The sequence below is a fragment of the Phoca vitulina genome, unplaced genomic scaffold (genome assembly GCF_004348235.1).
Source record: "Phoca vitulina isolate PV1807 unplaced genomic scaffold, GSC_HSeal_1.0 scaffold2, whole genome shotgun sequence".
NCBI lineage: Eukaryota > Metazoa > Chordata > Mammalia > Carnivora > Phocidae > Phoca > Phoca vitulina.
This window is the reverse complement of record NW_022589705.1, coordinates 20,896,792-20,912,463: the sequence shown is the minus strand read 5'-3', so window position 1 is coordinate 20,912,463 and position 15,672 is coordinate 20,896,792. Positions and strand designations below refer to the sequence as shown.

At 37.5% G+C, this 15,672-nt stretch overlaps 1 protein-coding gene across 1 annotated transcript in view; it reads right to left on the bottom strand.

Moving 5' to 3' along the window:
• Positions 1 to 15,672, bottom strand: part of DPYD (dihydropyrimidine dehydrogenase) — a 795,794-nt gene that overhangs the window by 215,056 nt on the left and 565,066 nt on the right. The window contains exons 17-18 of the mRNA XM_032422959.1: positions 3,348 to 3,468; positions 2,410 to 2,529 (exon numbers count right to left, since the gene is read on the bottom strand). Coding sequence (XP_032278850.1) covers positions 2,410 to 2,529; positions 3,348 to 3,468 — 241 coding nt within the window. The remainder of the gene's footprint in view (positions 1 to 2,409; positions 2,530 to 3,347; positions 3,469 to 15,672) is intronic.

Below are 15,672 nucleotides of genomic sequence, written 5' to 3'. Positions count from 1 at the left end.
CTTTAAAGTACTCTAGCATCCAGACTAATCATGTTTGAAATAATCCAACTGACATTTGTTGGCTGAGGTTCTGTCTTCCCAATGCTAGTCACTGCCCCTTATTAGCTAGTGTGCTTTAGAAAGACATTACAGAATGTGACCATTTTTCTATAGCATGTACAGTACCCCAAGTACCTCATTATTTCCCATTTAAACAAAATAAAACCTTCATGTCAAATAGCAGCAATCTTATTCTGAAAAAAAATAATAAAGACTGAATAGAGAGCTGGAGAATATTGAAGGGGAAAAACACTCCTCCCTGGCAATGGAAAGTATGTGTTGTATTTCAGGTGGCTATCCAAAATTGAATATTTTTCAGCTTTCACTTAAAAAAAGAATCTGCGATTCAAGCTGTTCTTCTAAAAGCAGACACTCCAGTGCTTGAGAATACTCGGGAAAGTATTAGCACTGTGCTGTGGTAATTTTTTTAATCTTAGAAAAATGTCTGGCATATTTTGTATGATATTCTACATTGGAGCAGCATTTGAAGTCTCGACAGCCATACTTGATAAAAGTAGGAATGGTATTTAGCCATTTTGATATTTCCATCATTCCTAAAATTTGAAGCCATTATTATTTAACACAGTTTTGGTAGGCTAGGTTTTGTTATAACTCACTCTGAAGGTACTCTGTTATAGTACTTGCTTCTGTCCTCAAATATATTATTATTGCCTGTTTAAACTGCTTTTCAGATTCTATTACCTTTAAATTAAAGCCAACACTGCTTTAAAGGAGAGAAATTCTATCAATTTTGTCAATATGGAGAAAGGCTATTTTCAAAACAGACTGTTTAATGTGAAGGGACTTAATATAGAACCTATTAGAAATGAGGTACAAGCCCTTAAAAATGTTAGGGACTTTTTGTGGTTTAAAATGAAAGTTCCACCCAGGCTTAGCTGAGCTTATAGCCCAAGTGAATATTTATATATGAATTTATAAATCTTAGAAATAGAGTTTCATGGAAATGTTAACAGGCCCTGAGGTATAGCTGAACTTGTTTTCAGGTAGCACTATAATTTCCAGTGTGTGTATGCTTAAAGACTACAACACAAAAGACTTTTTCTAATGCTGTAATTTTGTAGTTTTATTAGACTGAGTTATAGTATGGGAGAATATTCAGAAATTGCAGCTTAAATGAGAAAACGTGAATGGTGTTACTTATATAAAATACTACTGCAATAGTTCTTTTATTAATTTTTAATGTTCAGCACCCTCTGTGACCTCCTTTATTCTCTTGCTGTCAACATGGCAGGCTGGAAAAATTGAAATGGGCTGACAGAAAACATAGTGCACGTTACAGCCCAACTCTGGAGTCTCTTGACTCTCTTTCTGCGGCACATGCTAACGCGGTCCACGTTATTCTGCATTACAATAATATTTAAGGCTCTGTTTGATAGCTCCTGATAAAGGAGAGTTTGTGTCTGGACCCTGAGCAGGTGCTTCTCGTCAGCTTTCCTCTTTCTGACATTGCGGGAATACGAATGGCATTCAATTAAAAGCGGAATATAATTTTTTAAAAATCGTGGCTCATAGACACACTTCATGCTCTCAAAATATAATACCTCGGCATGGATAGTGCTTTATTTGTGTCTACCCAGCCTCTTCCAAAAGCATATTTTGGTCTGATTCAGCAATGCTTTTCTCGAACAGTGGGACACTGCTATATTATGTATATTTACCACTGTCTCTATCACCAAGGAGACTAATCCCCATACCAGTACACTCAAGAACCTTACAGCATTGTCTTTGCAAGACCAAGTTCATGTTGTCACAGCAACAGAGTGCACAGGGCAAAGATACTGAACGACACATTGGGATTAAAACTTCTGTTTCTGTTTTAAATGCAAGTGTATGATGATGAGGAAAGATACGCAAAGGTGTGAGGTCTGAAATGTCCTCTCAGCTGCCGCCATAAATGCAGTTTTAAGAATTCGCTGGGGACAGTTATGAAAGCAAGATTTTTTGAAGAAGGTAGATTTCAAAATTCTAGGAAAAGTGAAACAGATTCAGACTCTGAAAAAGATATTATCATCAGGGTTCTTATGTTTTCTCTGCGACAGCACTGGTATCAGCCCTTACTAGTAAGTGACAAGACATTCGTGACAATGAGAAATTCTGAGAAGAGCGTAGACCACGAGAGAATCGAATTCACACACAACCCTATCTTGGTATTCTCTCATCTTTTGCTATCAGTCACTTGAGCCTTCACACTCAATATGTTCCATCTGTCATAACTATTAGGAATTTTGACCAGCAATGAGTTATCAGAATTTGGGATCATATAAGACATGATATACTTGCTTGTAACATGACCTCTGATTTTTCAGCAACCTTCAAGGAAGCAAAATGCAAGCAGAGGGCAACACCTACCAGACACTCCTCCGTATGTAGTCCGCTTCCCAAAGCCCACTGCTGGCCAAGGTGTGCCATCAGCTTTTAATCCCATTAGACCTGAGACAGTGTTGGTCGCTGTAACGCCATCTGCACCACCTATAGAAAACACGTTATCATTTACCTGGGATTTTTTAAAGGGACGATGGTTGAAAGCCATTCAAACCCACACAACCCGGGAACATGAACACTCTTTCTCTTGAGAACATTTCCTTCCCTCAATGACTTTACTAACTTCACTCCTACCATTATGCTTATTAAAATGCTAGACATAAAAATTTTTAATTCCCATCAATTCATTTTCCATTTATTATACAGATTGATAGATTTCAAATGTTTTGTAATTGGTGTTATTTCCCAGGTAGTTTACAATACCTTTGCAAATCAAGATGCAATTTCCATTGGATAGGGCATGGCATATATGATTTATAAAATCATTCACTGCCTGCATGATTTATGTGTTCAACAGATATTTATTGGACATATGTTTAAGGCAGTATACTAGGCCCTATCAAATATAAAGGGAACTCACAAGAAATTTCATATTGTGGAAGCTGGTATCTTTTTGTTTTGTACTTCACTAAAGGTTCAAATGCTACTGCTGGATTGTTACATTACAAGGTCATTTATTTTGGAGTGGTTCACTGTGATCATGATTTTGTTTCATAATTCTTTGTGCGTGAAGCAGGTGTTTATCAAGAAAGATTATAAATGTCCTTGTTTAGAGTCCATTTACTAGCTTGAGTCCAGGTGTGAACCTACTGCATTTGGGAGATCAAGTGCTCACTTTAGTATTTTTCTTAAACTCTAAACAAAGATACACACATATATTTGTGGATAAAGATATACTTTGGAATGGCACATACTTCAGGCCCATACTTCCAGAACTAGACAAGTGACACAAGTCTAGTTCTTACCTTCCTTTGCAGCTCTTGCGATGCTTACGATATCAGTGACATTTGGGGTCAACTTGGCAAAAAAAGGAATCTGAACAGCTTGCCTCACCCAGCGACAGATGTTCCGTACCAGCTCTGGATCCTGTTCAAATAGGTCAGTTAAATATAGAACATAATTAAAGAATTGTGATCAAAATGTGTACTGGAACAACAGCAAAGCTGGATATGTGCAAGACAAATCCAACTTGACAATGAGCTACATGATCTATTTCTCAATTCCGCCTCAGTATTACACCTAGACTCATTAGGGAACTAAGGTTAACACACTTCCAGTGAACTGCAAATTCATCACATAAAGGTTAAATTCCTCAAGGGAGCCTTTGGAAAATAAAATTACGAAGAACCAAATGGAAGAAAGTGTTTTCCACTACCAGTTAAATAATACCAGGAGTAAAACATAAACTTTTGGTGGTATATTCAGTAAATATTACAGAATTTCCAGAGACCTCATTGGCTTAAACCTAATAAAAAATACTTAAGCTGCTGATTCCTGGGTGGATGATATTATAGCTGAAGTCTGTTGTTTCCATTATTAGAAGACTTAGTCTTGATGAAGTATATTCAAAAGAAAATCCATGACTTCCTAACCAATCTAATTATGATATATAGTGTATGCTAATATGGAATAATTCAGCCTTGGACTATACATGAGCTGATCAGTAACTTAGTTTACTTTTGTAAATGTTACCAAGATCCGTGAAGCACTTTTTAACATTCATCTACTTGAAAGAATTGATCAAAATGACGAAAATGAAATAAAATAAAATAAAAAAATGCTCATTTTTAAAAGCAAGGAACAGACATTTTCCTATGCCTGTTTCCTGTGATTTTCAGGCTTCTATTTTCTCATGGGACAAGTATCATTTAGAGGGCAATCACCTATCCTTTCCATTGAAAATAACTTAGCTGTAGCAATGTTCTTTGATTTCAACACATACAATAGTCCTTTTTTTTTTATTACTTTTAGTGCAAAATTTATTCTGACAGGTACTGATAATGCACTTTGATAAATTACCTTAAAATATGCAATAGCAATTCATTATTGAACTTGGTAATATTATCTTAGCAAGTTAAAATGTTTTTTGAATAAAAGAAAAACCCAGAAAAATATAGACATATATTTAAACTATGAAACAGCAGGCCAGTATATCATTTGTAATTAATATTTTTATATGTAAGAAAGTTGCTCTTTGCATTTTAACCTTTCAAATTCTTTTAAGATGAGATTTCTAATGTTATAACCTTTAGAAAGAACCTTTTCACTTACGTTTACTGTGTCTTGATCTGTCATCTTGTATTACTCTAAAAGTTAGGCGTTTATGTGCTAAGATACAGCAGTGAGGTAATTTCTGTTGGTTGTTACCGTCTCTATTGAGCAAAACTCATAATTTTAACAAAAAAATCTTTGATTCGGTTTGTTCTCTTTTTAGAACAGTAATTTCTTCATTAAACATAAATATTAAAAAAGCACTATATGGAATGCTCTACAGGGCATACTGTGCATTATGAATAGTAAAATCTGGAGACTTAGCTGTACAAATTCTAACTCATGAAAATGGAGATCTGCCCCTGCCCATGCAATGTTCATGAAATATTTATAACCGCTGCATTGGCATTATGAAGGCAGTTGCATCTTTCTGACTTTCATTTTTAAGTTATGAATTTCCATGGGACTTAGCCTAGAAATGACAGTAACTCTAGATGATATGAATTGCATGTCCTTTGTGAAAGCTCTCTTTAAGATAGAATTTGACAATAATTTAAAGATCACTTGAATTGCATAATACGTGGAAGGTAGCCTGATAAGAATTACTGAAACAAATATAAAATAGTATTTGGTTCCAATAGAGTAAACACTAATAATCTGATATAGGCTTCTAAGTGGCTTTCAATATTATTGACCACCATGTCTTAATAATTTACTTTGAACATTTGTTACACTTTTTTTCTGTTCATTCTCACCAGTTGAGTACTTGAAGTGAATGCCTTTTACACACTGTTTAACAATTTGGAATTTGCTCAAAGTTTTTCAGTTTTTGTAAAAAAAAAAAAATACGGTCCCTTGGTACCATTACTTACTCGAATCATCTGTCTCTATTTTGAGATACCATAATTTGACCATCCTATACTTCTATAAGTAAGGTTCCTGGTGTTCAGATAATATTTTTTCTCATCTTCATACTCAGCCAAGCCACTAGCTAACTAATCTTCATACCCAGCTGAAACAGAATTTGATTACCTGGGAATTTTAAAAACAACTTCTGACTAATATTACTGTAAAAATTAGTGACTGTTCTTTAAATTGTAAAGTTTTGCTTGACAAATAATAGGGAATATTCTGATACAACTAGAAATGTGGTGAGGCTAATAACATGATAAAATGAATCTGTATACTTTGGGAAATTAAAGGACACACTGTAACTATTCACACTTTCCTGGTTTCCTCACACTTTTGATATTAATGTTTGAGATCTAAAAGCAATTAATAGTGTTTCTGCAACTTGACCTTCTCAGTTTTCCAGTGATAGCATCAGATGGTGTCACCCACTAAAGCCAGTTTTTAAAATCTTATTGAAACAGATTTTAGACAATTTCTAATGCCCCCCCTTCCAAATCTTCAAGATAGGAAACACACAAAGGTATTACTATTTCTGACAAATTGAAACTTTAACATTATCCACACCAACAAAAAGTAAATAAAACCAAACAATTCTGGACTGCTTTTCTATTTCTAGGCACAAAGCATTGTAGATACTCAAAAAGCAGTGTTGTCAAAGAAAGAAAAATAAATAAATACTCAGAATATTTTCAATTGATTTCTTTATAGATCCATCAAAATATAGACTATGCCTAGGTTTTAAAAAACCTGAGTATATATATATATATATTTTTTAAAGATTTCATTTATTTATTTGAGAGAGAGAGAGAGAGAGGGAGATATCATGAGCAGGGGGGAGGGGCAGAGGGAGAAGCAGACTCCTCACTGAGCAGGGAGCCTGACCCAAGACCCCATCCCAGGACCCTGCGATCATGACCTGAGCTGAAGGTAGAGGCTTAACAGACTAAGCCACCCAGCCACCCACCACTCCCAAAACCTGGGTATATTTTATGATAAATAATTTCTAAAAGCATGAAATCCAAGACTTCCTTACAAATCTGGGATAATTAGGAAAAAAAAAAAAAGAGTGGATAATGATGGGGGAAAAAAAAAACTTAACAAGACTTTTAAAGTGTCTAATCCACAAAAAATCTACCTAGATCTTGAAGTCTTTATTGGCTCTTCCTACAGGTATTAATAATGCCTATCCCTGACCATGACTGGCAATCTCTCCCACAGCAACTGTATGTGTGTAGGTGTGTATATACTTCTTTAGCACCTGTTAAGCTTTTTGTTATTCATGTGATCACCAAAGAATGCTCTGAGGCAACAGAATGAGCTTTTCTTTTTTTTTTTTTTTTTAATTTTATTATGTTATGTTAGTCACCATACAATACATCATTGGTTTTTGATGTGGTGATCCACGAACCATTGTTTTCGTATAACACCCAGTGCTCCATGCAGTATGTGCCCTCCTTAATACCCATCACCGGGCTAACCAATCCCCCCTCCCCCCTCCCCTCTAAAACCCTGTTTGCTTCTCAGAGTCCATAGTCTCTCATGGTTCATCTCTCCCTCCAATTCCCCCCGCCCATTTTTCCCTTCCTTCTCCTAATGTCCTCCATGCTATTCCTTATGTTCCACAAATAAGTGAAACCATATGATAATTGACTTTCTCTGCTTGACTTATTTCACTTAGCATAATCTCCAGTCCCATCCATGTTGATGTAAAAGTTGGGTATTCATCCTTTCTGATGGCTGAGTAATATTCCATTGTATATATGGACCACATCTTCTTTATCCATTCATCTGTTGAAGGGCATCTCGGCTCTTTCCACAGTTTGGCTATTGCGGACATTGCTGCTATGAACATTGGGGTGCATATGGCCCTTCTTTTCACTACATCTGTGTCTTTGGGGTAAATACCCAGTAGTGCAATTGCTGGGTCATAGGGTAGCTCTATTTTTAACATCTTGAGGAACCTCCACACTGTTTCCAAAGTGGCTGTTCCAACTTGCATTCCCACCAACAGTGTAAGAGGGTTCCCCTTTCTCCACAACCTCTCCAACATTTGTTTTTCTTTCCCTGTCCATTTTTGCCACAGAATGAGCTTTTCTGGGACAGAGGTATGTGATAAGATAAGCAAGAAATTGCTGAAGCCCTTAAAGGCATGAGTGGTGGGGCTGGGGAAGCACCTGGTGGTCTTGAGGGTACTGCATTGAGGCGAAGGTACCAGACCAGACCTGCTGACAAAAAGATGAAAGCAAGCTAAGAGACAATTTTGGTCTCTTCAACAACTTTAATGGGGAGCCTCCCTGGGTCTGCCTGCAATTAATACACTCTGGAATCGATCCCTTTGAAAACCAAACAACAACAACAAAAACTAGAAAATGTAGCTCTGAGTAGACTGTTTGCTACAGTAGTTTCCACCGCCCAAAACTGTTTTTAAAGCTTTCTTTTCTATCTGGGCCATAAGATAATAATTTCTAACTCTAGGAAGTTTAAAACTTAAATTTTTTTTTAAAGCTTTCTTTTCTATCTGGGTTGTAAGATAATAATTTTTAATCTAGTAACTAGTGTGTCTCTAGTTACATATTAAAGGGGTTCTATAAATGATACACCCTGCCTCATCTGAGACCCCTAAGATGACCTCTCCATTGTACGGCAGGCATTTCCACCAATTTCCTAGGGCATCAAATCTCATTGGTTTCATGCCCTGTGCAAAAGAACAAGCATTAGAGAATGAGGCTGTGAGAATTTCTTGATAAGCTAAATTACAAGTGAAATTTTTGACTTTAAGAAACATTTCTCTCCAATTTACCTGGTAATTTTCACTCTGTACAATCTTTTCAAAATGGCTTTCTTAGAAGGTGGCATTTCAATGAATCCACTGAAAAATTTTACCAGTTATAAATGTTTTCCACTAAGGAACTCCTAAGTCTTAATTCACATGAATGCCAGGAAGTAGCTCGCATTTTTATTATGTCCACTTCTCTGACAGAGAGAACTAGGGCCCAGAAGATCCATCTGAGTACCTATTTCACCTTCTTAATTTTCTTTCCCATTATCATGTCCTAAACCATCATCTTCTTTAGCAAAATTGCTCCCTAAAGTGAAATTCAGCCATCAATTGTAAAGCAGAACCATAGAGGCTTGTACTTCATTTATACTTCTAAGACTAAATGTAGCTTCAGAGTAATAGGCAAATGTGATGTATTTATCCTTCCATGTCAATGAAATAGAACAGAAAGAGTTAACTACTCCAGGTCGAATTACTAGTAAATGCAAAGATTGTGCACTAGAATGGGAATGTTTTAAATTAACTTATGCTTTAGCATGTGCTCTTTTTAAATTGGTTTTCCTGATTTAAGAATGCTAACAATGATACAGTCACCTTGGAAAATCATCTGGTAGTTTCCTAAAAAGGTAAACATTCACAAACCAATCCACCCACCAATCTCACTTTTAATTATATATCCAAGAGACATGAAAACATATATCCACACAAAGACTTGCACGTGAACGTTCATAGCAACTCTTTCAAAAAAGCTCCAAACTGGAAATGACGCAAATATTCATTAATATGTGAATGAATAAACAAATAGTAACATATCCACACACCAGAATGTTATTCGGTGATAAAGAGAAACGAATCTACTGGGTGTTGCAACAATTCGGGATTAATAAAAAAAATTATGTTCACCTAAAGAAATACACAAGAGTTTAAATGCTGTATGTTCACATTTCTATGAAATTCCACACACACACAAACTATGCTAATAGAAAGCAGAGCAGTAGTTGCTAGGATTAGGGCTGGGGTGTGGGGGAGTGATTAAGTGGGAAGAGGCCAAAGGGAATTTTTGAGTCTAATGGAAACATTCTACAACTGGATTGTAGTAATGTTTACACAGGTGTAGACAACTGCCGAAACACATCAAACTCTACACCTAAATGTGTTCTTTTTATTATAGGTAAATTATACAGCCACAGATTTCTTGTAAAATATATAAAAAGAAACAATTCTAAGGGTTTTTAAATATAAATTAAAAAAAAATGAAAGCTGGTGGCATTCTAGGCAGTGTGGATTCTGTTTTTTCAACAAATATTCCACAAGGCATTGAACTCGTTTGTGCTGGAGACTAAGATGAGTGGAACAAGGAAGGCAGAGTCTACTAGAAAATAGAAGTCAGATACATACGTGAAATACATGTTGGATGTTAAATATAAAAAAGGAGATCTTAATAATGCTCTCTCATTTCAGATTATTTCAGAGCATATAGCAAGGGTTTGGCACATAGTAGGCTCTCAACAAATACTGCTGAATTGATAAAGCTCACATTGCATAAATTAACACGGGCTTTCTTATTTCAATTTTCTCAGAAGAAAATAGAATATAAAATTACTGGGTCCAGGATAACCTAATAAACAACTGTTTTAGGCATTACACCTTACGTTAGACAATGGTGATTTAAAAATGTATAATACACTATCCCTATTCTTAAAAACAAAACAAACTTCATAATCCAGGGGGATAGTACATATAACAAACATAAAGTGCGAAAAAATAAAATGTTTTAAGTATATATATATGCAATGGATGTGTGTATAAAATATTTTATGTTATATATTCTTTCTTCTCCACTTCCCTTGTGCCTTAAGTTGAAGATGACATGGAACTGCTTGTGTGTTCTCTCCTCCCCAGGCACTACAGCCTTCTGCATTCTGTTTCTCACTTCAGCCTCTCTTTCTTCCTGTCTCCTCGCCCAGAATGTCCTTCACCTCTTGTCCCTTGAATGAACACCCTCAAGGCAGCCCTCCATGACCAACCCTCCCATCCTACCTCAGCACAGGATGGATGAGTTAAGGACTGCCTTTTAAACACTTCCATAACATTTCCTTATTCCTTCATTTATCACAATATTTAATCACCACCCATTTATGGTTTTGTTTTTTCCCTCTCGGCTAGACTATCAGTCTTTTAAGGGATGCATCCTACACTTGTACCCTGATCCCCTAACACAGTGTCGGAGACACTAAAGATAATAAATACTGTGTTAAATTAAAAAAAAAAAAAATGAAGAATTCCTAGATGTGTATCAGCTTTCCACAATGACCAAGAAAACATTTGCCTCTTCTCTTCCACGGAGCCACAACAAGCTGGAGATATTAGTAGTTCTTGCCCCACCAGCCAGTGGCGTTTGGAAAGTCTTCTGATGCCCTCTCTCACTGGTTGAAGTGTTTTTAGAGGGCAACTGTCCCCTCCTGTGGCCTGGCAATTCATGAAGACCTCCCTGAGGTCCCAGGCTGCCCAGGGCCCTTTCTGTCTGAATCCTTAGGATATTGAGGCTTCTCTAGAGTTTGCACCACTAACCCTACCTCAGCTCCCAGTCCTTGGTCCCTGGGGCCTGGTGGGAGAATAGGCTCATATTTTTGCCAGCTAAAGGGAAACTGCATTCCTTTCTTATTCCTTTAAATAACATTTCCTGTGACATAGTTTATGCTGTTTTTCCTCCTTTCAGACAGCATTTCCTTGGTGTACCATTCCTCTGACATTCCTAGTGTCAGAGTTCTTATTACCACACACTTAGTCTCAGAAACAAATGGACAAGAATTGTCATGCACTGTTTAGATAATACTTGATGGCCAGATACTCTTTGAGTCATTCTTTTTGTCCTCTCTGATGACCCTCTGGTTCTTTCCACAAGCTCATTAATAGTGCTAATAGTGGAGGTCACTTCTTTAAACTTTTCAAATTTCAAACCTTCCCCTCCACAATGTGTCCGCACAGAATCAGATTCAGATGTCCTCGATTATCTTGATCCTACTAGCTAATTCAAACTAGAAATCCACTGTCTTACCTGACATGGTAATGAAGTTGGATAAGATATACTTGCCCCAAAAAATGGGTCAGTGAACATCTCCTGCCCAGTTCCATGTACTAGTCTAGCAGTGAGCATCAAAGGGAGACTTCCTCACAGCACTATTACTGTCCTATTGTATAAATGTCTCATGTCTCTCTTTCAGGAATCCCATATTATACTAGGGAAAGAAGAAGAAAAAGGAAGAGGAGGAGGAGGCGGAAGAGGAGATGAAGGAAGGGAAGGGGGAGGGGGATGAGAGGAAGAAGAAGCTGAGCTCAGATTAAGTTAAGGGGTTAACTTTTTGAGTTATATTCATATAACCTTTTGCCAAAACTGATGTGTGGATATGCTCAGGTGACTTAACTGGGATCTGAAGTGTTCTTACCAAATACATGCAGAAGCAGGCAGACACAGACATGCACCGCTCAGATCCTCTTTCAGGAGAAGACTCAAGCCCCGCCACAACAGTGTGGTGAGCTGACATCCTTGACCTGCTTACACCTTCAGGTCAGCCTCAGTTTTTAAGCTGAGGTCAGACTCCTCTTGAGGAGTCCCTAGCCAGTGACAGCAAAGTTGTGGTACAAGGTTCAGCCATTTCTATCCAATGCAAGATTCCTCTAACAGCGATCTTTGCCCTTGAGCCCCCACTGGGCTGGCAAAGATTTTTCTCATGTCTCCACCAGGGTCTGTCTGTTCCCCTTGCCCACTCCTATTTCCTCCCCTTTCCTTTCATAGGCATTGTTCCTCAATAAACCTTTTACACTCCAACTCTATGTCTCTGATTACTGGAGGCTTCAACTGATACAGCAACTCCCTACTTGGATCTGGAAGTCTCCCTGTGATAGGATTAGGCTAAATTCTGAGGAAGTCATGGAAGAAAAATTAATTTGTCCAAATACCCCAGGGTATCTCATTGAGATATAATTAAGAAAGTTAAGCTGAATCCAAACAAATCTCTTAAGGTCCTTGAAAGAGTCAAGCCTAGTCCAGCCAACAAGGCCAAGAAGCAGGTCTAATTTTTTCTCCTAGAAAAAGACTGCTTTAAAGGACATGGTAGGGGACAATGATGGGTGTCCTCTGTGTAGAGACAGTTCAGAATAATCTTAAAGAGTTTAAACATCTACTTTCCGAACCTGCTGAGTCACCACTCTGATATGGACCATTGAAAATGATTGTGCAGAAGTCCATGGATAAAGAAGATTATACCTTTGTGTCTGAAAACCAGGTCTACTCAGCAAGGGAATATGGCCAGGGAAATCAGTGTATATCCTAATCCCTACCCCAGTCCCATGTTTCTTGTTGATAAAGCCAATTAATGACAACCTCCTTAATAACAACATGAAGAGGTCATCTGGAAATTTCATCTAGGTGTGTTGAGTCTCTAATACAGTATTCTAAAGTATGCTTTTGCTTTCATAATCCATCCTGTTTGCCTGAATTCTTGTATTTCTGTATTTTATCCCTTGCAAATTTCTTTCCATAGTAGACCCCTTTGAGTCTTGACAACCTGTCTGAACTGACCTGCAGTTGCCCTGTTTGCATCCATACTTGATCCATGACTTGCTGATCATATAGAGGCTTCATAATGATTTTCCTTTGCTTCTGCTGGACATTTCCATCTCTATTTCCCTTGTCTTAGTTTTTATTATGCTCTTTTCCCCCAAAATCAAGATTGACACAGACTCTATAGGTCTATCTTCATAGGCAAACAAATGCTTTTTGATAACCATACACTGGCCCTAGTATAAAGAAATTAAGATACTTTAAGATCCTCTTTATTAAACATTATTTACTAAAAATCCTTAAAATATAGTTGTAAATAGCTTATTCTTTTTAGAATTATTTATACTAAGCTCCCCGCAGAAGCTTGATCTTTCCTTATATGTGAGTTGCTATTTATCTGTGAATTCAAAGGCTAGTATTATCTATCACGCAAAAAATGTTGATCATAGTTTATTAATGAGGTTATACAGTGTAACCTGGAAAATCTTAATATATGGAGAAATAGGCTACGCACATGCTTTGCTGATACCACCGGTAGGGGTTCAAAATTGTGGACCAGCTGAACCAAACGGAAACTCAGCAGGCTTCCCAATCACTGCTCAGAACACACTAAAAAGACTTCAGTGGGTAATGAAGTGCAGGCAGTTGCTTGCAATACTGTGTATGGATTCATTTTAGATAAGGGCAAGTGAGTATTTAAGTCTATAACAAGGAGTTTTTATTCTTTGCAGACTTCGGGCAGCTTGTCATTTGTTTTCTTAATGCAAAGCATTAGTGTAAACAGTGTTAACAATTGATATTTTATACATCTGTTGGTCTATTCGCTTAGCCTATGTTTTCCAGTGCTAGAGTTGGAAAACAACCACAAGCACAAAGCCTCACTATCTTTATAATCCCATATTGGTGTGAATGATTAACTGACACAGGGAGGAGGCTAGTGTAAAACAGCCTTCTGCCCTGAAGCACCCACAACGCTGATACATTTAGGATGAAGAGAGTCGAGGGAAGTCAGGTTTCTGTCCTGGGAACTTTATGAAATCTAAGCAAGAAGGAATTACTGCTGAGGCAATTTTAAATAATGTAGCAGAGAAAACCTCAATCCCTTGGCAATGAATGGTTTCAGCTAAGGGGAACTCATCCATAACAAGTTGGTACAGTTCCTTAAGGGATTTCTTCCTACAGCTGCTATAAGAGCTAGAAAGATATATCTAGGTCTTTGTTTTGCCAGCTCTGTGGACTGATTTCCCTCTTTGAGCTGAAAAGGATTTGGAGATACTAAAAGTGGGTGACTTTATTGAAAAGTCTTTGTGTGAAACTACGGATGGGGACGATATTAAACATGACCTTTTGCAAGTGTGATATTTATAAACTCTTTTTTTTTTTTTTATTTTTTTTATTTTTTTTAAAGATTTTATTTATTTATTTGAGAGAGAGAATGAGAGAGAGAGCACATGAGAGGGGGAGGGTCAGAGGGAGAAGCAGACTCCCTGCTGAGCAGGGAGCCCGATGCGGGACTCGATCCTGGGACTCCAGGATCATGACCTGAGCCGAAGGCAGTGGCTTAACCAACTGAGCCACCCAGGCGCCCCTATAAACTCTTAATATAAAGTTCAGGGATGCTGGATTTTACTCAAAATTTTGAGCAATCTGAACCTAACTTAATCAGTACCAACTTATTTATTTATGAGTACATGGTTTATAAGAGTATATATCATAAGATGTGTGTGTGTGTGTTTTTAAGGGGGATTCTTTATTTTAAAGTTTTTCTGGTGTTGAGGAAAGGAACCATGATGAGGTAAACCCCCCATTGTCAGGGGGTTATGACAAATGTACAGGGAGATGTCAGAAGGTAAGTGAAGTGTTTTGGGTAAAGGAAGAGCCAGTTTTTTAGGGTCTGGGATGCCTTTCATTCAGCAGCTCTGGTGACTCATCAGAGAAGCCAGTGACAAAGAGCAGCTCTTACTTTCTTGTTGTTCCTTTAAGAGTTGCTTTAAGGATTAGAAACTCTTTGATATGAATAAATCTGCTCTTACTTCTCAGCAGGTTTCCATTTCTACTTATTTTTTAAAAAGATTTATTTATTTATTTGAGAGAGAGAGAGAGTGTGTGGGTGCTCAACACCTGCACAGCGAGTGAGTGGGGTGAGGGGCAGAGGGAAAGAATCTCAAACAGACTCCCTGCTGAGCTCGGAGCCACTGGGGGGGTGGGGGTTTGGATTCCATGCCAGGCTTCCATCCCATGACCCGAGATCATGACCTGAGCCAAAATCAAGAGTGGGATGCTTAACCTACTGAGCCACCCAGGCGCCCCTCCATTTCTACTCCTAATCACTTTCTTCTTTTATGTATACACACACACACACACACACACACGCATATACACACACACATATATATATATACACATACATATATGTGTGTGTGTATATATATATATATATAGCCTTTTTGGTTCTCCAATTCAATTCTTCTAACATCTACTATAGAATCTATACGTTTCAAAATCAAGCCCACAGAAGAGAAGAAGCAATACAAACAGAATAATTCTTTATTTTTTTTGGCTCTCCTTCCTATTTCATACCCTTTCTATTTTGTGGGAAATTCCCACTGTATGAAGTATTGGTGGGACACAGAAACTATCCTCACTATGTAATCCATTGAAGAGACAGTTTTCCTCTCTTTACTCTCTGGCAACCAAAAAACAGGTACATGATCTCAGTGTGGCCAGCTGAAGCTCCCGCCAAACATTTTAATCTGACACTCAGAAAAGGGGTTAAGGTTGACTTGTGGTGATATACGGTACCGTGTCTCCTGACAGTATCCGA